The sequence below is a fragment of the Apteryx mantelli genome, chromosome 27 (assembly GCF_036417845.1).
Source record: "Apteryx mantelli isolate bAptMan1 chromosome 27, bAptMan1.hap1, whole genome shotgun sequence".
Taxonomy (NCBI): domain Eukaryota; kingdom Metazoa; phylum Chordata; class Aves; order Apterygiformes; family Apterygidae; genus Apteryx; species Apteryx mantelli.
Window position 1 is genome coordinate 5,084,105 of NC_090004.1, and position 24,819 is coordinate 5,108,923.

At 40.5% G+C, this 24,819-nt stretch overlaps 3 protein-coding genes across 6 annotated transcripts; 2 read left to right on the top strand and 1 right to left on the bottom strand.

Moving 5' to 3' along the window:
- The first annotated feature begins 1,598 nt into the window (after positions 1–1,598).
- LOC106485016 (RH-like protein) lies at positions 1,599–15,605 on the top strand. Its single transcript, XM_067311692.1, has 10 exons — positions 1,599–1,918; positions 4,059–4,245; positions 4,474–4,624; positions 5,289–5,430; positions 9,320–9,483; positions 9,798–9,935; positions 10,169–10,299; positions 11,121–11,200; positions 12,377–12,450; positions 12,935–15,605. The coding sequence occupies exons 1-10, from the start codon at positions 1,786–1,788 to the stop codon at positions 12,959–12,961; spliced, it is 1,227 nt and encodes a 408-aa protein (XP_067167793.1). The 5' UTR covers positions 1,599–1,785; the 3' UTR covers positions 12,962–15,605.
- TMEM50A (transmembrane protein 50A) lies at positions 14,236–19,302 on the bottom strand. The gene is made up of 7 exons (XM_067311693.1): positions 19,162–19,302; positions 18,679–18,790; positions 18,080–18,192; positions 17,603–17,670; positions 17,386–17,478; positions 15,880–15,940; positions 14,236–15,604 (listed from the first exon to the last, which is right to left on the bottom strand). The coding sequence occupies exons 2-7, from the start codon at positions 18,769–18,771 to the stop codon at positions 15,559–15,561; spliced, it is 474 nt and encodes a 157-aa protein (XP_067167794.1). The 5' UTR covers positions 18,772–18,790; positions 19,162–19,302; the 3' UTR covers positions 14,236–15,558.
- A 201-nt stretch (positions 19,303–19,503) lies between these two features.
- On the top strand, positions 19,504–24,756 carry RSRP1 (arginine and serine rich protein 1). 4 transcript variants are annotated; one of them, XM_013943315.2, is made up of 6 exons: positions 19,512–19,750; positions 20,015–20,070; positions 21,320–21,946; positions 22,301–22,455; positions 23,637–23,720; positions 24,235–24,756. In XM_013943315.2, exons 1-6 carry the CDS (start codon positions 19,662–19,664, stop codon positions 24,415–24,417), a joined length of 1,194 nt encoding a protein of 397 aa, XP_013798769.2. In that variant the 5' UTR covers positions 19,512–19,661; the 3' UTR covers positions 24,418–24,756. The 4 variants fall into 4 exon arrangements, 3 of the variants coding, with proteins under 3 accessions (XP_013798770.2, XP_013798769.2, XP_013798771.2); XR_010886443.1 differs by lacking the exons at positions 23,637–23,720; positions 24,235–24,756 and adding an exon at positions 23,237–23,320 and having other exon boundaries at positions 19,504–19,750; positions 22,301–22,985; XM_013943316.2 differs by lacking the exon at positions 24,235–24,756 and having other exon boundaries at positions 19,504–19,750; positions 23,237–23,713.
- The last annotated feature ends 63 nt before the right edge of the window (positions 24,757–24,819 follow it).

A 24,819-nucleotide genomic window follows, 5' to 3' on the forward strand; every position in this document is an offset into this window, starting at 1 on the left:
CCACTTCTGAGCTGGGAGAAGTTTCAGGAAACTGTCAGTTTAAATAATACCTTCAGATGGTTATTTAGTGCAAATTTTCAGTACTATATAAAAAACCCTCCACATTTCTTTTTTTTTTCCTCTCCTCCTGTGCTTCAGTTTTGCTTGTAGACATGTTCTTCTTTCTTGAATTAGCCCTTTCTGTGTTTTTATACTTGGAGGATTTTCTTTCCTTTCTCTCTTTTCCATTTCCAGCTGCAAATTCTTTACCCCTTCCCTCACCCCTTCATGCTTCCACATTACTTTGATTGGGCTTCAGTATATCTGCATTTTCCTAACACTGTAAATGTGATTATCAGGAGTTCTTTGAAGAATGTGTGAGTTTTTGAGGACTCTATGTGGATTAGTTACCAAATAGGAGTGAACTGGAATTTTTATGCATACATTTTTGTCTGATATATATTTCTTTCACCAGTAGGTGGCTTTCTATCCTTTTGTTTGCATTGTTACTATCTCAAACCCCAGCATGCAAGCACTCAAATTGAGATGGCCTCAAAGTAGAAAGACTGAGGCATGCTTATTGCATTTTGTTCTCAAACTATCTGAACAGAGAAGGATTCAGTTTACTAAAAGTACAATGGATACTAAGATTGTAATGTTCAAATTATGGATTCATTAATTGTCCATCCTTAATAGCAAAATAATCTTATCTAACAAACTACAATGCCTGTGCGTAGAGACATACTGCACATAATTAGCTTCCACCACACTACCCTCCTCGTGTGACTCTTGTTTTTTCAAAAAAAAAAAAAGGTTAAAAAAAATCCATAGTATGTTAGCTATGTGCCTACCAAAAGGCTCAGATACCATAAGGCAATAAGTACCTTGTAGCCACAACATGGCAGTAGAGGTCAATGAATTTCTGGATGTAGGTTAGGTCTGAATTCAAGAAAGAATCAAGAATATGTGGATGTGTGGTTTGGTTCTCAGTTCAAAGCCTGCAGCCTGGCTGTACCCAAGCCCTCCAGGCCACAGCTATAGGAGGAGGATGTAAAACAGTCCATTTACTCCCTTGATTTGGGGGTTGGCAGCTCCCTCAGGCTATCGCAGAGACATATTACTCTGAACGGTGCTGTCTGTTTGCTACTGCCAGGCCTGGGAATTGCCAAGGTCTTCCAGAGCATTCATGGTGGCCGTTTCCATGGCCATACCACTGAGCAATAGACCTACCCTTCAAGTAGTAAAGGGATGTTGCTTTATCTCTACGTGCCCAGAGCTTCTCCAGCACTGGATGGATCCATCGTGTATGAGCCGGTTTGTGCTGGGGGATGGGTGAGCAGCAGCCCAAGAATTGTGTTAAGAATCTCAACCGGACCTTCCTTGACCTTTGTGGGAACGGACTCAGATCGAGGCTGGATACCAGTAATGTCAGTCAGTAATGATTTTCTGTGGAGTTCAGCATCCAGCTGTTACGAGTTCACGTTCTTCGTGCAGTTGAGCTGATCTGTGAGGCTCGCCAGCAGCTCACGTACTGTGTGGATAGTGTCCTGGAGCATTAGAGTATTGACATTTCGATATGTCTGTGTTCATGAGCACTTTTGACTTCAGTCCATGTCAGTTGGGCTAAGCCTGAGCTCCTGACCTGCCGCAGATAAGGAGCTAGTCCTTGCTGACGCCTTTGGGGCTTTTTATCTCTCTGAGTTTTTATTCCCCCTCCCCCCATTTGTATTGGTTTGAGGTTACTGGAACATTCTTATAGAAGAAAAATATTAATGCACTTGTGCTTAATTTACTGTCTCGTGCACAATGTCTTCTAACTACCGCAATTTCCGAAACAGTGTGCCTTGGCTAATCTTTTTTTTGGAAGCTGTTTTTATCCTCCTCTTTTGCTTTTTGTACTCAGATGATGGTGTATCCGGATCAAACATCTCCTACCCAGGTAAGATTGCTAGCCTTGCTATGAAAGGAAGGGCTTAGTGTGTTTTTATTTTGCAGTGCAATAGAGATGCGATTTGACAGTCTCGTGTATTTGTTACTGTCCTTTAAGTACCCTGCCTTGCCATGAATTGTGTGTAGTCATTAATATCAAGGCAAGCACAGAGAACATGGATATGCATGATATTAACTTGCATTGCTGATCTGTTTTCTCTTGCCTGTTAGTTGTATCTCGACTCGTATGAGCATTGTAAACTTTGGAGGGGAGGCACGGTCTCTGTTAAGTGCCTAACCCTCTGAGGTTTTGGCATGTGAAGGCGCTGCTGTGCTACAAAATAATAACTCAGGACAGCAGTATTTTCCATTTGGATCCTTAATGTAAATAAATGAAGTTAATGCATTGGAATTAAGGGTTTAAATATAGCCAGGAAATGTGTTTTATGCACTGATCAGGGAACATATTAGCAAATTATGCTGCAGCCACAGTATGTAACATATTTACAGTGCTGTGAAAATATGAGCTGATTAATCCTCATGACATTCTTGTGTTAACCTTTCCATTTTATAGCTGGGGAAAATGAGATCTATTTTAATATTTTGCTGGGTGTAGAGGCCTGCACAGCTATATGAGAATATGACTATTAGCATGTCCCAAGGGGCATTTCCAGGCCTACAGATCCAAGAGTTTATGTCTTGGACAACCTCTTCCTTTTATGCAGCGGTGCTGGTTTCCATTTTGAACTCCTTATGCTGGGATTTCTGCCCTTTTTCTCCTACCCCGATGAGGACATCATACAAATGTCTCCTTGTAACTCATTTCTTCCCTAATGCCTGCAAGGAATGAATCAGCAGTAACTCACAGTAACTCTTCCTGAAAAGTCCAGCTTAAGCTCTTTAAATTCATCTCTCAGGAGAAATGTATGTCCTAATTTCATTGTTATAACCTCATCCTTCATTCCTCTCCTTCTGCTGTTTGACTCCTCAGCTCCCCCCCTACCCCCCACCCCTATGGCATTCCTTCTGAAGTAGGTTTGTAAAATTAAATTCAAGGCAAGGGTGTTGTCTTTCTGATTACTTATGGATCAGAAAGAAAGCTTTGGGATGCTTTAAACATACTAAACAGTAATGGCACAAGAAGAACTATTTATAACCCTGATCAAGCAATCATCTACGTGTGCAAATAACACTAGATCTGGTAATAATCTTCAAGGGGATGACACAGAGAGATAGGTTTTTCAAGAGTCTTCAGATGTTTTTGCCAAGATCTTTCCTTGGTATATTACAGACTGTAAAACCCAGCATGTACTTTGCTTTTAGCAATAACTTTTAATTTATGAATCACATAAACCAGACTGCTTCTGGCTAGACATGCTCTGAGTGTGTCTGTGTGTGTGTGAGAGAGAGAGATGGGGTTCAGAATCAAAGTGGAGCATGGGCATTGTCTGTGTTTTGGTATGGAGACTTGAATGATGTCCAAGGAAATGTTTCTTAGCAGAAAGAGCTGCAGTTGGAAGTGGTTCTGCATAATGGAATATTACCTTGCCTACTGCTCATCCCTCTTGATGGATTTCCCTGAGAAGAAAGGTGCCAGGGCTTTTAAAGAGGAAGGAGGACAAAAAGCTGATGTTGATGGTCCCAAACTTTTTTCCAGCTGCCCTAGTTTAAATCCACAGTCATTGAAATGGATTTGATTTTGGTGCAGAATTAGATTCTTTGTTTTTTTCAAACTGACTGCAGGAGATGAGTTTGAAAGCATTACCAGTCCCCTCACATGCTTGTTATTATCTGTTTTTCACTGTGCTTTTAACAGCTTCATATCTTTCTAGTATATATCTGTTATCTACTGTTTTGCAAATGTTAACTTGTTAGCCCTTCCAGTTCCTTATAGGAATATAAATCTTATCTTTTTCTATTATGGATAGGAAAATTTGAGACATGATAAGGTGAGTTGGCCAAGGCCACGAGGTGAGGCAGAGCAGAGAACAGATTTGGGAACTTTGGGGATTCAAACTCTGACCTTAAGCCTGTGAAGGCACCCAAATTTTTATCTAAAGGCTTCTTAGTCAATTGTGGTTGTTTTGTTTACCAGAAATTCAGTCTGCTTTGATAACTTCACTGCTCTCTTGTTCTTCTCTGCCATACAGCCTTTCAAGATGTCAGCCACATGGTGATTTTTGGACTTGGCTTTTTCCTGGCATTCCTGAAAAGATACAAATTTAGCAGCACTGGATTCAATCTCCTGCTCATTGTACTTGGTGTCCAGTGGTCTGTGCTGATGGAAGGTTTATTATTTTTCTTGTTCCAAAATGAAAAGGAAGATGATCTGAAAAGGTAAATAGCCCATTTAGAAATAGGAATAATCCAGAGCTGCTGACTGTTTTTTGACAAGGATAAGGGTTCTGATATTGATCTATTTGCAAATTAGTACAGTCGTTTTGGCAGACTTTTTGGAGGGCTTTGGAGTTTTAAGTACATTTTGCTGTCTGTCATTCTCATGATCATTCTCATGATGCAGACCTGCTCTGGAATAGTTTTTTTTTCTTCTTTCTTTTATTACAGCATAACAAAAGCTACTGTGAGTATGACTACCGTGGTCATCTCCTCTGCAGCTGTTCTCGGGAAGGCTAATCCTATCCAACTGATTGTGATGACAATTGTGGAGATAGCGGCTTTCCATTTGAGCAGATGGATCAACAAGATGTACCTGAAGGTACAGTACTATCATTTCCAGGCATGTGGGGAAAGGTTTCACTGGGATTTCGCAAATGCTGCCTTTTGATAGCTTGATGTTGATGCTATGCTGACAGGAACACACCTGTGTATTTTATCTGATTCAAGTTAGACTGTGGCTATGTTTTCACTGGGAGATGAAGTCTGACTTTGGGAGCACACTTAATCACTGTAAACTCCAAAACCTGCAAACTCTACATCTACATAATTGGCTGTTTCTTGGGTTTAAAGGAAGAGCTGATGGATTGGGTTGTAGTGCATATGGCCTTCCCTATGCCTTGACCGCCTTAAACACAAGTGAGAGTCTTGACCTATGCTAAGATACTAACTGACTTTAAACTTTACCCTTTCCTGTTGGTTCAGTCTGAAAGATTTCCAGTATGAATGGTATATGAGCCCAGTCTGGACAGCAGGGTCGGACCTGCATTTAACTCACAATGTAGACATACCCCAAACCCTTTTGACATGAATTGTGTTTTTATGAACTGCATTGAGCCTAGATAAATGAGTGTTGTCTTAATGACTCATGCTTAAACTAAGTGACTATGAAAACAAATAGGGAGGTTACAGCTATGCCAGGACTTGCATCAAAGAGTTCCTGTGGCATGAAATTAGCCACAAATTTGATTATTCTATTGATACAGATTGGAGACAGTGTCGGCATGATGCATGTTCACCTGTTCGGAGCCTACTTTGGTCTGGCAGTCTCCCCCTTCTTCTCTGAGCCTTCACCAAACTCTGAGAAGAATGCAAGTACCCCAGAGTCGGATTTATTGTCAATGTTGGGTAAGGCATTCACTTTAACGTCTCAGTTGGAAGGAGAGCTCGCAGTGAGAGCATGAGGAATGCTTTTGGGGGTTAACCACAGTACACTGAAACTTTTACATCTGAAGTGCAGGTCTCAATGCAGCCAAGCATAGAAAAACTGCTGCTGTTGGTGTGGTTGGTGGTTTCTGACAATGAGTTGGTGAGTCTCAGCACGTTTCCTATCAGGCACATAAACCCCTTCTACGATGGCCATCGCTTGGTTTCCTTTTGTCAGTCTCAGCAGAGAAGCTTTGGCAGGTTTATTGTTCCTGCTCCCGGGTAAGCTGTACACTTTGGGCTTGTATAGGCATATTGGTAGGGGACCTATGTACTGAAGTTGGTGTCATTACTTGTATTTCTGTAGTGCACAGAGTTTCCAACTGGGCCCAAGGCTCAGCTTTGCAAGGTGGTGTACAGAGATATAAAAAGACAGTCCCTGCCTAAGTAATGTAAACAGAAAGATAAAAGCCCAGTGAAGGGTGGGGAATGCTATACAGACAGGCACACAAAAAGGACCTGAGTGATGATAGGCTGAATGCGTAAGAGTTCCATTTTTTTAAGAAGCAATTTGGTTTCCTTTTTATTATGACTTCTGTTACAAAACTGCCACCAGTTGAAGTAAAACTGCCACGAGCTGGACTAAGAACTTTCTGTGAAGGCCCATATAATGTAATTCCCAGTCAGTCTTCACCCAGTTTAGGAAAAGAGAAATGTAAATGCTGCTCATTTGAGTCCCCAGAGTTCTCGATCTGCTGGAGAATTCCAGGAGATCACTGTTTTAATCTAACTCATCAAGGCACTGTTAAGCCTTCATTATAATTTTAGTGCAGCTTGCTATACCCAAGTGCTTGCTATCTGAAGTAATTATATCGCTATGTCATGAATAATTCCTAAGGTAACACAGGCAGAAAGGAATGACTGAGCAGGCAAATTCACGATAATTCCTTTTTTATATCCTGCCTCTGAGGGCTGAGTGAAGAATACTGAGGTCTTCACCCTGAAAATTTGGACCCGTAATGTGAATCTTTAATTTCCGTAACTGAGTAGTTATTTGTAAGAATGTTTCAGTGAGATCAGTGGACTTTTTTTTGTGACTGATTACCTAGTCAATGGGAATAGAAGAGTCTTAGTGTAGATCATTCTACTAGCCATCACTACTACCGTAGGTTTTGAATTGCCAAAATGGCAATTTAGTCCCGTATGTTGGTTGTGACAGACCCATCTGAAGCACACATAAGACCTTCCATTTGGTGGTATTAGACTGTGATGGCAAGGTTGTTTCTTTCGAACTTCTGGGGGCTGTAGCCTCCAAACTGATACACCTGACAAGCTTTGTCTGAGACAGATGCAGATATAGTGCTTGTTCACAGACAGATAGAATTTAGCCTTGAACAAGCCCACCACACCGACTGAGTGCTTAAACCCAGTGGACCACGTGGTACACAGGACACTTTGTAAAGTTCTGCTAATGATCATTTGCTGTAGGCAGAAAGACAGAAACGTGCGTAAGGGGGAAGAGTGCGAATGGGAGGAGAGAGGACATAAAGAGCCAAAGGATCAGTGATTCAAAGATGGGAATATGGGTATTCTTAGAATCTAGAAAGTTTAAAAGCAACAGGGAGCAAGACACTTGTGTTTTCCTCTTACTGATGGACATGAAGACAGGGATGTTAACTTCTCTTTAATTTTAACTTCTCTACTTTCTATGCACATAAAGCTACAGTAAATTCTAAGAGCACCTTAACACCATTGACTCTCTGAGAATATTGCATTTGAGCTTGAGATAAAATTACAGATGCTTTTTACTTAGCATGTTAGTTGCTCTAGTGAATATGCTGTAGTGAGCCTCCCAAATGCCTTTTAAGGATGAATTCAAAACACTGACCGTAAACAGCCTGCACCCACCATCTGTCTTCTTGCTTGCAGTAGAGAAGTTTGTAGGGCCAAGTTTAAAGGTATAGAATTACCTACAAATTGAGGGTACTGCTAAAGAAAAGAGAAGAAACATGTCCAGACTGTAGGGACAGACTACAAGCAATAAACTTGTGAAGAAACCAGTTTCTCAAGGGATATCCTTCATAGAAATAGCACTATACTTGCAGGAAAACAGCAGCTAGGAACATGATCTGGCTAGATAATATCACCTTGCTGGGAATCCTGTCAGTTTTTCAGACCAAATCAAGGTTAGTGGACCAAAAATCTTGTCTGAGAGGCGTGGTTGTTACCCCCTTGGTACACTGAAGGGTTCGAAGGTAGCAACAGAAACATTTTGGGAATTCAATGAGCCAGGATAAGCTTGTGCAAAAGCAGTAGCTGCCAGGGTTGGTAGAAGCTAGATTTAACCATTGTGCTTTATGGTGACATTGCCTGTGTCATTTCTTAATTGATTTGAACAAGAACATTTAAAATTTTACTGTAAGATGAAATGCACAAGGGACTACTACCTCTATGGCATGGAAATTAGAACATTAGCTATGGAAGTTGCCTAAAACCCCTTTGCAGTAATGACTGGACAAAGGAAAATAAACTGCAGCTTATCTGTGCTGTTATCTATGCACTTCCGACTACATGGAACTCAAAGTCCATGGCCTCTGGGAGCAGAGGCATAGACTGAAATGTGTTGTCGAACTCTGACTTAGTGCGAGGACACCTACTTCCCTCTGCTGGTTGGAATTTGATCTGCACACACATGTGCATATGCACATGCAAGAAGAGTGTACACTGTCGAGCAGTTAACTTGTCTGTAGAGGATGAGACTCCTAAATGCTGATAATAAGGGCCCAGCTCATAGAAGCAGAAGAACCTGGTTTCATTCCTACTGATAGTGAAGCCGGTGTGGCTAATGGAAGTGTGACAGTGTCCATCATTTTTACAGGAGGGAAGTGAATTGTTCTTTTGGACCCTTATACTGGGGAGTAGCTATTCAGGAGATGATAACTCCTTTACAAATAACAAGACATATAAGCTGTGTATGGCTGAGCTGATGAAGCACAATCCCCTTAGCTCATGCTGTGTTGCCACTGGGCTTTAACCCTTCTCTGGAGGAAACCTAGTAGAGATAAAGGGGAGTTCTGTTCTTATGATCCAGTTCATCCTCCGTCTGTCTTCAAAACTTGCCAGGAGGCAAGACAAACAGTGCCAGTTGTACCAGTAGCCAAAGAAGAAGACATTTTAAAGAGCACCAAGTTTCTTGATTGTGGTTGATACTACATGATCTGTCTTTTCTTCCTCCCTGGCTTTCTTTTATTCTCTTTTGCAGCTGGTTTTGAACAGTTGTTCCACAGTTCCATGTAAAGCAGCAGAAATTTTGGCCAAGGACATTGGAGCAAACCCCTTGCGCTTCAAAAGGATGCTTCTATCCAGCAGTGCTGAATATTCCTGACTCTCACTGGTTTCATTCTAGTTGTAGATGTTCAGTGCTATTGAAAACTTGTTTCAAAATGCCTGTACAGAATAGGCAGGATGTTGGCTGTTAGGAAGTGAACAGTGGAATTGTTCCCAGCTATGTTTAAGGGAAACATAGATATGACAAAGCTGATGTTAAAGATGTTCTTGAAAAGCATTAAGCACATCCTGCCTTGAAAGCCTTCAGTTCTTGTAAGCTCTCAACTCTGAAGGACCAGCTAGATCTCAGTACAGCTGTGCTTTGGCTATGTGTGTGACATTGCACGATACCAAGTTTCTGTGAAGGTTTCAATATAGCAATCAGATATCGGGACTGTCTGCACTGTGAAGTATTATCTGTTGTTCACAATGTGGGTGTTACAGTGGATGGAGCTTGTGAGCTGGAGCCTTCCAGAGACAGCCTATGATGGACTCGCTATGTTTGAGAGTATGTAAATAATGGTTGCTTGTCTTTGTCTCCAAGGCACTCTCTTTCTATGGGTATTCTGGCCAAGCTTCAATTCTGTACTAGCTGTGGAGGAGGAGAAGAATACTATAATCTACAACACCTACTTTGCACTTGCAGTAAGTGCTGTAACTGCCTTCGCATTGTCTGTTCTGACCACGAAAGATGGAAAACTCAGGATGGTAAGACATGAGAGAAAATCATTGCATGGAGAAACTATGTTTTTCTATTACTTTCCTAATACACTGAAAGTATGATAGCTATTAAGTAAAAATAAAGCCAAATCTTTGGCCTGACAGCAATAAGTCTCCCAAGCAGAAGACTGCAGATGTAACTTAGAAATTATGTACTCAAAGATTGTAATTCACAGGATGCAGAGGCGCAAATTCACACTAAGATCTCACTTGCATGGGAATAGCAATGTGTGATGTTGGGCTGCAATAAGACAAGCGCTGACTGACTTCTCACTCCATGTTTTTGTTGTGTTATTTTACAGAAACATATCCACAGTGCAACACTAGCTGGTGGGGTTACTGTTGGCTATGCAGCACACAGTATTTGGTATCCCTCAATTGCAATGATTTTGGGTTTGCTTGCCAGTGTGATCACCGTATTAGGATCTCACCATTTACAGGTAATGTTCAAAACTTGAAGTTCCTTTTTGTGTAAGATATATAATCTTCTTTTCCAATGAGGATACCTCAAGGAAAACCTTTCTTTTGAAGAGATTAGACCTAGGAAACCTGAAGTCTTTTGACTGGAGTGGGAGATTGCAAGTTGGGAGGCCAGAGTTCTTTTTCTGAGATTGACAATGTGCTATCATCAGTAAAATTGTGTTTCTATGTATTGAACTTTTTCTCCTCCCAGAGATGTTTGAATTCTGTTCTCAAGATTCATGATGCCTCTGGAGTTCATTTCACTTTTGGCTTGCCTGGTGTGCTTGGAGCTATTGCCCATGTCATCCTCTTTGTTGTAAAAAACTGGACTGATTTACAAAGGTACATCACTTCTTGCTATTAAGTAATAAACTTAGCTAATCATGAAGGTAGTGTGCCCTGAGAAGAGTTCTCATATGTACAGAAAGTCCTGCCTACATAAAGAAAGCCTGAAAGTCATCATAGATCAATCCTTTTATACCAGATAACTAAGATCATCTCTGAAGGCCAAAAACACTTTCAGAGTTGAGCAGACTTTGATTCAAACTTCTAATATTAGCTTTTGGTGCTGCTTTCTCTCTCCCTTTTTGTTTGATACTAAATACAGCAGACATAGGACACAAAGGTTGGGAATGTGCATCCTTTCAAAGAGTCATTTTGGCTTTTGTGACATGTATAGGGGGCTTGTATATTAATACAGCAGGGGCAGGGGGAAATATAGAGACAAAATTTTTAATTTCTGAACAGCGTATCTGACAAATGCTTCCTCCTCACTGAAAGCCAAAGCTGAAAAGGGCTGAGGCTCTGCTGAACTTCAGAGAGAGTTTTGTGCACTCAGCATCTCTCTCCAGATGAGGCTTTATGAGTCAGGGCAAAAATGCCAATCTGGGCATTACACTTTAGGTCATATTCTTACTGAAATGCACAAACTTAATGAAGTTTTGGTGCCACAATGATGGTTTCTAAGGGAAAAATTTATCCTTTGAAGTCTGTATTAGACTTCCAGTGAGATTCCTTAAAACTTCTAAATGCAGCTGTATAGAGATTCAAGAATAATGGGATTTTGATGTGAGATTTTGATGTAAAATGCTATATAGATGCACCACTTGAGGCAGACTCATTCACAGTCTTAATACTAAATTCAGCAACTGTCTCCTTTTCAGCCAGAGATATTTGATCATGACTGAAATTGGTACCTTCTGCCTGACCATCAGTGTGGCCTTGATATCAGGTTTTATTACAGGTCGGTATGGAAAAACATGTTTCAGTAGTATCATCTTCATTTTCTCAGAGGCAGGGGATATGCCATCCTGTTTACTTCACCTGCTACCATGCACCCTTCGCAAAAAGAGACCACTGTAATTAGGGCACTAAAGTAAATGGCTTGTTTATGTAAGAGAAACTGGGAAACATGAATGCCAAGAATTCTTCAATGCCAGGCTTTGAAGAAGAGATGTATTCAACATAAGCAAACTAGTAGCGCCATTCTTTCATTTGTGAAGATTATTTTTAACTGTAGCTTAACAGCAACTTTCAGGTTTCAGACAGGAGACATGGGAGGATGAAAATGTTTTTATATTTGGGTATTGTCTTAATGACAGAAAAAAGTTGTCTAGAGTGTTTTCCACTTTTTAGGCCAGTTGGTATAAATCTGAAAAGTTCAACTAACATCAGTAGCTCACTTACATCAGTCAGGCAATAGGCCTTTTATCGCCACTTGTTCGGGATCATCAAGACTCGTGTCCCTCATGTGACATTTTTTCTGTTTTAAGGCAACTACAGTTTTTCTGTAGCTATTAATTCTAGCTTAAATAAAGGAGAAATGGCAGATGAAAATTGTTGTGAAATATACTCTAAAATGAATTGTCATGCTTTAATTGATCGGCAACCTTTGCACTAGCTCAGGTATAATTAAGAGGTTGTGCTAATCAAGCAGGCTTTTAAGGTATCTATCTACCTCAGTGGCCTGAAAGACATAAAAAAAAAAAAAAAAAAAAGAAACACTCAGCTAAAATAACCAAACATTCAGGGTTGAGCTAGTTGTTTAATAAGCTAGATATTTCCATCTGAAATCCCAAGTTAACAATACATATAAGCCAGTTTTCTTTGAATATACAGGCATTTTTCATGCAAGAAGTTAATGATTTTTGGTGTATATTTATAATGTGCCAGGCTGTTTAATGGGGTTTTACCTAGAGGAATTAATTTTTAGGAACCCAGACCTTGATCTTGGCAAGTTTCTCTGTACTTGAGGTCAGCTTTAGTCAAGGGGCTATGCTGAAGCATTTAGTTCTCAGTTTGTATTTTGATCTCTGTTATATTTGGATGTGTGATGCTAAGAAACCTCCAGTTACACAGTCTTCCCCTTCCCCTGATCCGTATTGGTATTTATGTTGGATATATGTATTTTTACAAATAGGTTGCATTTTAAATCTCAAATTGTTGAAGACCATCCCTGTATCAAAGTACTGTGAAGACCAGTTTTACTGGGAGGTAAGTTTCAATGTAAAATTAACTATGCAGGAGTATAAATAGCACCAAGCAAGAAGTGCTGACTGACTGTGAAGAAGAACTCTAGGTATTTGAATTTAAAAAAAAAAAAAGGATAGTTGCCTTTCACAGTAGGTTTTGAACGTCCTGGTTGAATGGATCAGCTGTTCAGAACTTGCATATCATAAGTGTGTGTAAACTTCAGCTAGAATTGTCAGAGCTGTTCTTGGGCACAGGGCTGAATCTGAAATGATCTTGTTTGTTGTAACACCAAATCGTAGGTACTCTGACATCCTCTGGGATTGACAGTTTTGGTCTCCATGCCCCACATGCAATCCCTGAGGAGACTTGAGTATCTAAAACAGGGATTTTTAGATGCTAGCAAATGAAATAGAAGGTGCTAAAGTTCTCCATTGTCTGTCTCTTCCATAAGATGGATTTGATGCATAAAATGTTCTGACACAAAAACTATTTTTTGTCTTCACAGTTTCCCCATTTGGCTGTTGGATTTTGAATGGAGGAACCCAAATTACAGATTTGGCTAAGATAAGATTTTTCTATTTGTCACTATAGAACAGAAGTAACTATGATGGGGTGAATGGTCTAGCCCTGAATATTTTCTTTTGTAGGATGTGTACAAGAAAGTTGGCTGCATTCACTTCTGTAATGGCTTAACAAGCAGATCCTTGTGAACTTTAAAGAAGAAAACTATGTTTAGCTCCCAAGTTTAAAAGCCAAAATATGTATTTTAAAGTACAGTTCTCCAGGGTGTACGTACTGGTTCTGATCTAGCTAAGCATTAAAGTACTTGGTTTTAAGCTAAATTAATTCCACTGAAGGCTGTGTTAAGCATGGACTTGACAAGTGAGCTGGATCAGGGCCAGAACTCTGCATCTTGCCTTACTGCGCTCTTGAGTTTTCTAACTTGTTAAAGAAAATCATTGATTTCCGGGGCACCACCCACAAGCAACACACTGTAACTTCTCGCCATGTGAACTTTCAAACAGCTAGCCTTAGCCAAGTACTCGCCCCTGAAATCAGTGGCATTACTGGTATGTGAGATTCAGTAGCAAACGTAAGAACAGTCTCTAAATGAGCAGTGGCAGGCTGCACCGCCACACGATCAGCTCCCGAAGGGCTCTGGCCTGCTGTCGGTGTATGGGCGACGGTCGTCTCTCCAGACTGCGGAGACCGAGGGGGCAGTCCTTACTCGAGTATTCCTATTGACTGGAATGGAGCTAGTTATGGGATGACAGATTTAACTGGATTGGGACTAATTTTGTGTAACAGACTCCTTGGAAACAGTAAGACCCTATTTCAGAAGTGTGTAGTGCTGCATTGTTTTGAGAATTCTTTTAGTATTTGAATGAAGTGCTTTGTTTTTTAAACATTTTAAGGAACGATATATAAAGTTTCTATAGATAATAAAAACCATAGATAATAAAATTGGTAATAGAACATAGGCTTCTTTTTTGGTACTGGGAAAATGGTCAACTTGAAAAAAAAATTATCTGAAAAAGCATCTATTTAACACAGCCAGTTAGATGGCATTAAAGGTCTTGCCTTTGATTTAAATGAAACAGCAGATACCTGCTTGTAGAGGCCTCAGCCTGGGACAAGCGTGGGTCTTTGGTGCATTAGTTAAGGCCTGTTCTAGCAGCGGATTCTGTGCAACTGAACCCTGGTTTTTAAATGGAACTCCCTGGAGGACTGTGGTTCTCAGTGCTTCTTCTTTTCAAAATAGTTGACACAGAAAAATGTTGTCAAAGTGCTTACATAATAAAAAAGTCAAGATTTGATTGTTTTTATTTATTCAGCGCATTTGTTTAAAAATGAAGTTACGAGAAACATATAATATTGAAGATAAAGGATAAATACTTTGATGCTCACTACAGTAATGCATGCTGACCACAATTCCTTCATTAGGGATTAAGAAAAGTAGATCACTGCGTGCAACCCTTCTCACACTTCCATTAACTGTAATGAAAAGTTTCTTGCAGAGGAGATGCCATAGCTCCAGGTCACAGAATAACTAGCGATCTGCAATTTTGTCAACAGCTGATACCGGGACATTCACTCTGTATACACATTTCTATGTTTGCATTATCTCACAGTTAACACGCTACTAACTTTGTAATATTCTAATCCGGGTTCAACTCGTGTACTTCAATTTCTTGCTTTCCATTAACTAAAAGAACACAACTTCTGTAACACAAATTGCTTCTGATGATTTCTAGCAGTAGTGCTTTTAAGGAATAGTATTTTATTCCCTCTTTCCTCCACTCTGTCACATCTCTTTCATCAGCACTTCCTTGAGCAACTAGCCCAAATGTATGTATAGGAAGAGGTAGATAATATTCACTTGAACCGTGAGATACAAGAGCCACAAAATCAAAATTCTCCCTGATAGTGACTGTCCCTGCTCTATCTATCATCTGAAGAGTACTATTCCCTTGTTTTACAGTGGTTAAATAAGAGTTTACAACAAATGTTGTGAAGGGGCTACTTAAATCTAGAGCAGGTACATAGTTTGTATTTGTGCCTCTACAATGTCATCCACAGCAACAGAAAGTTGTTACTTTCCAGAAACTTCTGCAATATCACCATAGGCCAAAGAAAATACTGTGGGGGGGGAAGCAGCATAATTCTATGCTATGCAAGAAAAGCCACACACAAGTAAATTTTGAAATTGAAGAAATGTTTAGTGTCCAGATATAGGAAATATTTAATAAATATATGTTAAAAAGTTGTTTTAAAGCATTTTTAGTAACAGTTTTGGATTGTAAAGAACATCATAGAAATAGCTGGTTAAATACATCCTTTCTCCACTATACTATTTACTTATAGGAAACTTCATTATCATAAAAGTGACTTTCATTGTTGTATCAATTTTACATTTGTCAAAAACATTACAACATTTAAATCAAGATACAAGAGTAAAAAAAAGTATTTTAAACAGAATAGAACCAGAATTTTTAGTGCTTTGATTTAAATTTTCCTTTTTTATCTTTAGATGCAATTGAAGGTTACTGTTTACAAAACGGTTTTACAAAATTTTGGGAGTGTGCAGTTAAAAAAAATGACATGGCCAATGCACTTCCATAGGTGTGTTCACTGCCACAAATCTTCCGTGCGACCAAATTTGAAGACCAGTCCTCTGTTTAAAATAGAACAGAGACATAAGTACATAAGGGATCAGATTAAATGCTTAATATTTTAAATACATGACCTCAGGGATTAAACTGCAGTATTTGTAAATCCACATCCTGGTCCTGCGACCTAGGCAGACTGATTCCAGAGCACTACCAACTTTACCAGCAGTCTGTCCACACATATCTAGTTACAAAATAGGGCGATCAATTATAGCAAGTTTCAATTTTAATCATTAAAAATAAACTTACATAAGAAATGAAGAAGGGAAAATAGACTTACCCAAAAAAGATGAATGCATTCTGGAAAAACACAGCTATTCCTGGGTATACTACTGCTTTTTCTAACAAAAGCAAACAAAGATCTCCATCAATTTTTCAGAAGTCCTTTTTCTCTTCAAGACTATCCTGTCTCTGACATTTCAGAAACACTAAATTGCATTATGTTAGCAAAGATACGAGTTTCACTTAAGAATGCTTGGAAAAAATTTGTGTGTTAAGCAGTTATGCAGAAATGAATTTGATAGGAAATCATATATTGTAATTGATCCCTCTAATAGATACAGAGGCGAAGTGACAATTACAAATTGTTGCAAACTAAAAATAACTGAAAGCTATAATGGGGGAAAATAAAAACTATTAAACTGTAATGTTTCAGGTAATTGTGTAGATGCTGGGAAAATACATTTGAAAAAATGGTAAAAAAAAATATTTTAAAATCCAGGATGTGTTAAATGAGCAAGGTTCCGCACCTAAGCCAACAAACTTTTAGTATTGTTACTGCTACATAACAAATCTGCCTAACCTGGATTGTTCTCCTTTGATAACATTGTGTGTCTGGTATATCACTTTCTTTCTCTAACAAGATGACCCCCTCTGATCTCCACTGGTCCATGGTCCCAACTGGTGTGAAACAGAAGACTTAACATAAGGCTTTCCCCCCCTGGAAAATTAATTCAATGCCTTTTGCATCCCTTCCCCGCCAAGCAGTTAGCCTTCCAACTCTAAAATGGATGTAGGAGCTATTTCACAAGTGGAAGCCTTTCCTGCTCTCTAACCTAAAATGTACATTTCAAATGCAGTGATCACAGAGAGTGGAATTATCATGAGAGATTGCACATCCTGTATAAGGCGTGTGTGTGTAAATATCTGTGTATATATATACATATACATATAATAACAATATACAAAATGGCAGTGCACTTTAGTAGCACAACTATGCAAGTAATGCACCTAGATTTCCTTGAAAATCCCCTGTGAAATGAGTAATACCAAAGCTGAAAAAAAAAGAATGTATATTAACTCAAATCAGTCATTTTTATTCTGAGATTAAGTGTTTACCCAGGGAATTATTCCCATATAACTTTAGCAGTTTAATTATACCAGTTCAGTTTCCCATGTGGCCCAGAGTTGTGTTCTTAAAAGCCTTTTGCCATAGAAAATAGACTAACAATAACCTTCTCAAGGAATAGAAATGGTTTCTTAAAAAATTCTCCAGATACTATCATTAACAAAAGAATAAGGAAGAACTGAAAAGTGAAGAGACAAAGTACAATAAATACTGACAAATGAAAAGGACATTAACAGTAAAAGCAAAAAATAAAGTTATTTAAAAAAAATCTCACTAATAGTATATGGTATGTAATAGGGGCGCTCAGGGAACCAAAATATTAAAAATGGACCTTCCCAGAAACAATCTAAAATAAGTTCTAAAGTTCAATAGACATTTAAAATACTTCAGAGTGAATTATCAAAAATGTGTAAGGTCACATTCCATATAGCATCTTACCTTTGACAACATAGCCTCCAAAAAGGATCCACATGGAAGCAATCAGAGATCCAAAAGCCATCATAAAACCAATGAATAGCCAAATCCGAGCACCTTAAAAGAGACATTTTGTGTATGAATGTTTTGTGCCTGTGTCTGGGTACACATACTTGTAACTTTCAACGTGCTTTTCTTTCAGAGGCTTTATAATTTACATTAAAAAAAAAAATCCATTTACCTGTTTGTCCTAGACAACCTTCACTGTAACTGTCACCCCGAACTTGTCCATTAGACACTGCATTGATCCTGTATGAGCAAAACAGGATGAAACTAGGTAACACAGGTGAAGCAAGATATAAATGTTTATAAGCAATAGGAGAAACTTATCAGAAACCCCTATAAAATGGGTGGTGCTTTACTTCTTACAAAGGTTTTTTTGTAGTTTTTTTAAAAAGCGGGACAAGGCTAAAACTTGAAAAAGGCATTTCTCCAAATACAAACTAATAAATCTTGGATTTGTGCAACACACCCTTAACATTTTTAAACAGTTCCTTACTATAAATATAAACAAATATGACGGATATTAGAGGTGCTTAGATACTAACTTGATTTTTAATTCCTAGTTACCTCTCAATTTAAAGTCCATATGTTTTTTTATTAATTGCACAAATTAAGTTCCAGGAGTGAGTAGTTCTGATCAAGAAATTACACTTACATTAGGAATGCAATAGTGGCTATAACCCCACAAGCATGGTATGAATGGTTGAATTCTTCCACTTCAGGGTATTTTACAGCCGCATCTATGATTATCCACCAACCTGTAAAAAACTATGAAAAACAACACAAGAGTTTAAAATACAGACATAACCCTTTTTAGCAGTATAAAAGTACCCTACCAAAAATAACAATATATAAAACCATTGTTACAGCCCAGTCCAGATTCAACTAAGGCACTACCAGTTTTGCTATCAACTTAATTAGGAAAAATATTAAATGCAAAGCTAGTGAGTTACCTTCTAAGAGTTATTATACGTTATACAGGTAAAAGCTGAGAAAGCTACTAGCATATCTTTAAAATGTCTCTAAGGAAAACATAGAATAACTTTCTAAGATTGTTCTTTTGAAGAGCTAATCTCCTTCAGAAAAGCATTCTTTGGATGCAAACACATCGATCTAGGCTCTAACTCTGCTGCTACGTACACCGACAACATACCCCCCTTCTTCCTTTTGCTTCCAAACGCCTAATTTTCAGTTCACTGGCAGTTAATTCCATGCTAAAAAGCCCCAATACGATATGAAAGTGTCTGTACGCACTAGCACTCCTGCAGCAATGGAAGCGATCGTGTTCCGTTTTTCTCCCCAGTCAACACACTCCGAGCACCTCAAGCTCTCAAGAAAGCCAGACATCTTTCAGATCTCCGAAGAACTAGAAAAGAAAAAAGGAGGTTTTATTTCAAAGAGGAATTTCATCGCATATGCACGGTTGGCGTTGCACCTCCCCCCGTGCGATACGCATTCCCTGAACATCTGGGCGCTGCCGGAAAATCCTGCATCCAGGGGCCCCTCAACCACGCCAAGCGAGGCGGGGGGCAGCGCCTGCCGCCAGCGCCCCCCGGGAGGACCCCCGCGCCGGGGCGGCCCTAGGAGCAGCGGCCAGGCCGCCGCGGGGCTCCCGAGGCCGGCGACACGCGGCGGTGCCGCGGGCAGAGCTCGAGGGGGAGAAGGCACCGGACGAGCGGCCTGCCCCGCCCGGCGGGCGCGCACGCGACGGAGCGGCTCCCCGCGGCCGCCGCTTACCTCAGCGCGGGGGAAGCGACCGTTGCTCGGCGGCGCGCGCGGGAGCCCCAACCGCCGCCAGGGAACGGGCGACACCGCGCAGCACCCCGGCCGCCAGCGCGCGCACTGCGCAGGCGCGGCCCTCAGCTGATGCGCACCGGCAGAGTCATGAGACGGGGCGGCTGCGCGCATGCCCACTAGGGCCAGGCAGGCGGCGGGCGGGTCCTTCTGCGCGTGCGCCAGAAAAAGGGGGTGGGGCGACCGCGGCCGCTGCGCACGCGCGCCAAGCTCACTCTGCGCATGCACGGGGGGGGGGTGTTCACCTTCGGCGCATGCGCTGTGGGTTCCGTTATGTAAGTGGGGGGAGGGTTTTCTGGAAGTTTCTCGGTCGTTCTCAGTCGCTGCCGGGAGGTGGGAGCGCTCAGTGGTTGCGCTGCGCTCTGTGAGGGCTCCGCTGCCAGAGGGCTCTGTAGGGCTGCGCCGCCGCTTGCTTCCTGGGAGGACCAGCCTGTCTCGCCGCGATGGGGGTGACTCACGAAGCGGGGCTGTCCCCTCAGGCGTCGCCACAGGAGCAGGACCCGTGCGGGGGGGGCCCGGCTGCCTGGAGCCGGTGAGTCAGCGGGGCCCGCGCTTTGAGCGATGGGGTTGGGCCCCGCTTCGGAGCCGGGGGGGGCTGGAGGGGTTGGGGGATGGGTGCCGGGACGCGCGTACAAGCGGCAGTTTGGCGGGGGGGGCAGCGGCCGTTACTCGCCCGTCCCGAGCGCGCTGCGGGGGGTGCGGGCTGGCTGCAGGAGGGGACGGGGGACAGGGGACAGTGGGTGCGGGCCGCTCTCGGGGCGGGCGAACAGACCCCTCACGTTTCTGTCTCTTGCAGGAACGCCCAGGTTCCCCAGGGGAACCAGCACTTGGGATGTCCGGCGGCCCCCAGCGGTAAGTGCCAGAGCAAAATACAGTTCCTCAGAATTCACTCATTAGTGTTCATGCAGAGGGGTGTGCGGAGGGCAGTGCTTACACAAGCTGGCAGGTGAAGAGCAGTTGTATAAGGATAGCTGTGATGTGCTGCGGTATTGTGTGATGTTGAAAATATTGTTATTTAGATAGCTTAGTTATGTTGGGGAGAGTTAGCTCAAAATTAATGCCTGTTTTGTGTTGACTGAGTTCTGTACAACGGTTGTGAGTTCGGCATATGCTCACAAGTGAGGTAGTGAAACTTGCCTCTAGTAGTAGCTGTTTGGTGCCGTTGATAAGAAGGCTTTAAGACTTGTTGGATAAGTCTTGTTTACACTGAGCACCAAATACAAATTTTATTGTAAAGCGGGGTTTCTTGAACTGTAAAGCAGTGGTGTAACTTGGAGCTTGTGTAACCATCCTATTTCAGTTGCTCCCTATGATGCAGTAACCTTTGTATATGTAAAATGGCTGCCACTAAAGGAGGGAGGGCAGCAATTTTTTTTTATTAATATATAACCTTAAGTAGTGTTTCATTCTTAACAAATCATATCTAATAAGTCATTAGCTGTATCTCTCACAAATTGTGTAGAGTAGCTTTTATAACAGTGGCTTGCAACCCGTGCTGTATAGAATGTGAATGTACATTCTGTACTGTTCAGAGGTAACTTGTAATATGATAGTCAAGATCTTGAAGTGGCAGTTTTCTAACTTGAGAGAGAGATAGATATATATATATATATACACATTTGAGATAGCTACTTAATCTCTATAGAATTGCCGAAGTGAACTATTGAATTTATACTGACCTTGAAGGCATGTGACTTCTGCATCTGCAGGTACCTTGGTAGTAAACTATATTTGGAATAGTCTGGCCTAGCCTTGAATGTTTTGTTGAGAAAATATGAATTCATATCCTTTTCATAAAAGTATGCTTACACTAAATGAAGGATATTAAACTAAAAACTCACACAAACCTTTTCTCAGAATACTACAGAGAGTTACTCATGGTTTAAATTGAAGCTTTTTTCTTTCATATAGAAGACTCTGGGCTGTAGGAGAGGAAATGATGAAACCTAAAAGTGTCATAGGTAAAACATGCTGATAAACTGGGTGAGAATTGTCATTGTGTTTAATTACTCTTAAACTGTTTCCCTGTGGTTGTCATAATGTTTGTTTGTGGCTGCTGTATAAATGACCTGGCTGTTTCTCGCCCCCTACTTCTGAACAGGAACAGAAACTGGCTTTTGTAGAATACCAGTAAAAACAGAGCCAACTTCCAGTACCTGCATGGAGAAAATGAAGGTTAGAAAGACTGATGACATGACAAACTTCATGGATGATTTAACCCTCAGCTCTCCTAAGAAAAGGGATTCTTGTGTGAGATCCAAAAGAAGTTGTGATAGGTCATCAACAAGGTCATCTAGCAGATCGTCTTACAGTTCACAGTCCAGTTCAAGTAGTTCCTCTTCAGCTTCTTCAAGGAGCTGGAGCCGGTCTAGATCCAGATCACGATCATGGGCTAGAAGAAATGATTCCCTAAGGTATGGAAGATATTCTCGATCGTATTCCAGAAGCCGGTCGCGATCACGTGGCTACATGAGGTACCGAAGCAGGTACCGTACCACACGCTACAGGAGGTACTACCGTTCTCCTCCAAGGTATAGATCACGCAGCAGGTCGTGGTCTCGTGGAAGATCATATTACAGAAGGCCCTATTCAAGAAGCAGATCACATTCAAGAGGCCAAAGATACTATGGATTTGGGCGAACTATATATACTGAGGCTTACAGGAGCTGGAGAAGCAGATCACGAACAAGATCTCGTAGTAGATCACCTCTACACTTGAGTGAAAAAGGTACTTTTTTTTTTTTAATGAGTTTCACTGTATGTGAGAATTTAACAATGTACTATTTATGCTAGCTGGTCAAATTCTAACCTATAGATTTGCTTTAGAGAACATAACTGATAATGGCAATGTGGAAGAAATCTCCACATGATTATAAAAATATATAAAAAGCTATATGTAAATAAATAACTTGGAGTATGTTCTTAGCCCTTAAATTGAAGCTAAACTTCCCAAGTTTTGATCAAAATTGTTCAGTGCTGATACTTAGAAAAGTGCTTTGTTAGTATACCTGCAGTTCCTAGGCTAGTAAAAGTAGGTACATGTTGATTTAAACACAAGAAAATGACACTTTTTCTCTTGTAGAGAAGAGGGAGCTCCTGGAAATTGCAAAAGCTAATGCTGCAAAAGCCCTGGGGACAGATGACATTGTCTTGCCAGCAAGCTTGAAGGTCATTAGCCCCTCCAAAGAGATAAATAATGAAAGGCCAAAGCATGAAAATTTTGGAGAGTCAGCTGAGGTAAGCATGAACTGGAGTATTCCCAATGAAAAGGTAAACACGATAATTTGTGGTCTGCATGAAGAAGCAATAGTTCTAGCTGTGGAGTTTGTGATTGAGGATTCAAGCTCTTGAATGAAAACTTCAGATTTACCAGAATGCCAAAAACCATTGTAGACTTGCTTAGGCTGGAAGAGTACCTTGGAATCCCAGAAGTGGTTGACCCCTTGAGTACGTGCAGCCTTTAGTAATGATAAGTTAGGAAAGAGATGAATGTAGTTTATTCTTTGCAGTTATTCTTCTAATAGGGTATTACAGATTGCTTTCTTAGACTAGTCTATATGTTTCTGACCTAAAACAAGGGATCTGCTTTCCAAACCCACTGAGTAGGTTTTTGTAAAGGTTAATCTTTAACTGTTCAAAGCTTTTCATGTGCAACAAACTGTTCCCAGAAATTACATACCCAAGCACACAATGCATTTTACATACTTTATTTCTGTCTTATAGAAATCATGAATATGGTTCCAGACATTGATGAAGAAAATCTATTGGTAATTAAGGGACTTGTGGGCTATAGCTGATGTGAACTTAAGGGAGGGGAAAAAGTCAAGTAGTTTAAACTGAACTTTAGTTTCACTCTGTTATAATGGTGTGTTAATCTGATTCGTGCTGAATACAAAATTGCAATAACTGTTACATCTATCAGATGCTGCTATTTCAAATTGAAGTAAATTTACTAAGGGTTTCTTAGACAAAGAAATGGTACAGGCATCCCTTTCATAATATATGCAATATATTCCAGATGTTGAGAGAGTACAGAAGAAGAGGCCTGCATCACTTGCAGATAAGTTTATTGTCATTATCCAAAGCTGTGCAGGATCGATGTGCAGAACTTAATGCAACTTGCTTTAACACTACATTTCATGATACTGCAGTCCATGCTTAAGTAATTTGAATCCTCTTTAAAACTGTCACTGGCGCATGGATATCAGGTCACATGTGAATCGACACAATGATATTAATAAAATACTAAGTGTTTCAAAGTGAGCTCAGTGCTGATCTGTTTACATGTTCGGTAGCTCACAGCTGCTTTTGATGTAAATACCTGAAACAACCTTACTGGAAAGTTAATGCTCTCTGACTGCCTTAACTTGCATAGAGTAACGTATCCTTCCACTTAAGCTGTGTGTGCTCTTCTCTAGCAACTGGGAAGACTGACAGAAGATGTAGCCAGAAGTGGAATGGAGAGAGCTACCGTACAGAGAAGCATTTCTTTCAGCCCTAACGTAAGTGTGCTTTCCTCACATAGCCTAATACAGGAGGGATGGAATACTAGACTCTTCTCCAGCGTTGGATGTCAACTTAAGGATCTTAGTCATGGTAACAAATTGGATTTAATGGCTTGATAATTACTTTCTTGGAAGAGCTAGTACAGTACTTTAGTAGCGTACTGTACCACAGCAATGTGTTAAAATGGTTGTGACTTAAAATAAGCATTGAAATGTAAACAGTAAAGTTGGAAGTCTGTACTGTAGACTCAAGAGTATTTGCCAGAACTGGTCAACCCCAGAATTTATTTAAAGTTATGTGTCTGGATATAATTCAGTAATACAGAACAGGGGGAGGGGCAACTTTCCTGAATCCTGTGTCAACTAAGTATAAATAGTTGATACTTAATAGTTTTAAGGTCTCCTGTAAGCTGGAAAGAAAGCATTTGTCTTGTCAATATAAAACAGCTGACAGATCTTAGTAGTATGTTCATTCTCTTTCTAGCATTTTTAAAGGTAATTTCTTTTCCAGAATACAATGGCAAAACCAGTACTACAGAAGCCAGCAAGTCATGCTGTTAAAGAGATAGCAATCTCTCCAGGAAGAGAAGATGACAAAAAGGGAAGTCCCTATGGGCAATGGGTTCCTATCAAGAAGGAGGAGAACAAGTTTTTAAACTTCTCGCCTAAAAGTGCACTGTTCCGGGCACGCTAGCATATTTTACTTGCTGTCTCTCAAAAACTGCAGATTATACATACTTCAGTAGTGAGGTTTGAAGTTTTCTGATCAGGTTGAAGACTTGTTAATACTCAGTATTTATTTTCAGATACTTAATTTCATAATCTTAGGTTTCTCTTTCAGATATAGAACACAGTGACCCAGAAGCCACAGATGGGAAGCTTGTGTAAATTTGTAAATATTTTGTATTGATTTAATGGACTAGAGCTTTCAGGTGGGTAACTTTTCTAAACAGTAGTTCAGTAACTGTTATTTTGAACACTTGAATTATATTGTTTAACTGTTTACTTCAAGTAAATAAATTTTAGTTTTGCACTGGCTTCTCAATGTGTCAAGTACTAGACCTGTGTGTGGTAATAAGTTCACATATCCTGTTCA

Excerpts from the sequence above, each read along its gene's own strand:
- LOC106485016 (XM_067311692.1), top strand. The coding sequence starts at position 1,786 with ATGTCTTCTAACTACCGCAATTTCCGAAACAGTGTGCCTTGGCTAATC. Across the intron at positions 4,625-5,288 it reads TCAACAAGATGTACCTGAAG|ATTGGAGACAGTGTCGGCAT; the intron begins GTACAGTACTAT and ends CTATTGATACAG. Across the intron at positions 12,451-12,934 it reads AAGACCAGTTTTACTGGGAG|TTTCCCCATTTGGCTGTTGG; the intron begins GTAAGTTTCAAT and ends TTGTCTTCACAG.
- RSRP1 (XM_013943315.2), top strand. The coding sequence starts at position 19,662 with ATGGGGGTGACTCACGAAGCGGGGCTGTCCCCTCAGGCGTCGCCACAG. Across the intron at positions 19,751-20,014 it reads GGCCCGGCTGCCTGGAGCCG|GAACGCCCAGGTTCCCCAGG; the intron begins GTGAGTCAGCGG and ends TGTCTCTTGCAG. Across the intron at positions 23,721-24,234 it reads GCATTTCTTTCAGCCCTAAC|AATACAATGGCAAAACCAGT; the intron begins GTAAGTGTGCTT and ends TTTCTTTTCCAG.
- TMEM50A (XM_067311693.1), bottom strand. The coding sequence starts at position 18,771 with ATGTCTGGCTTTCTTGAGAGCTTGAGGTGCTCGGAGTGTGTTGACTGG. Across the intron at positions 18,193-18,678 it reads CCATTGCTGCAGGAGTGCTA|TTTTTTACAGGTTGGTGGAT; the intron begins GTGCGTACAGAC and ends TGTTTTTCATAG. Across the intron at positions 15,941-17,385 it reads TGGAGGCTATGTTGTCAAAG|AAAAAGCAGTAGTATACCCA; the intron begins GTAAGATGCTAT and ends TGCTTTTGTTAG.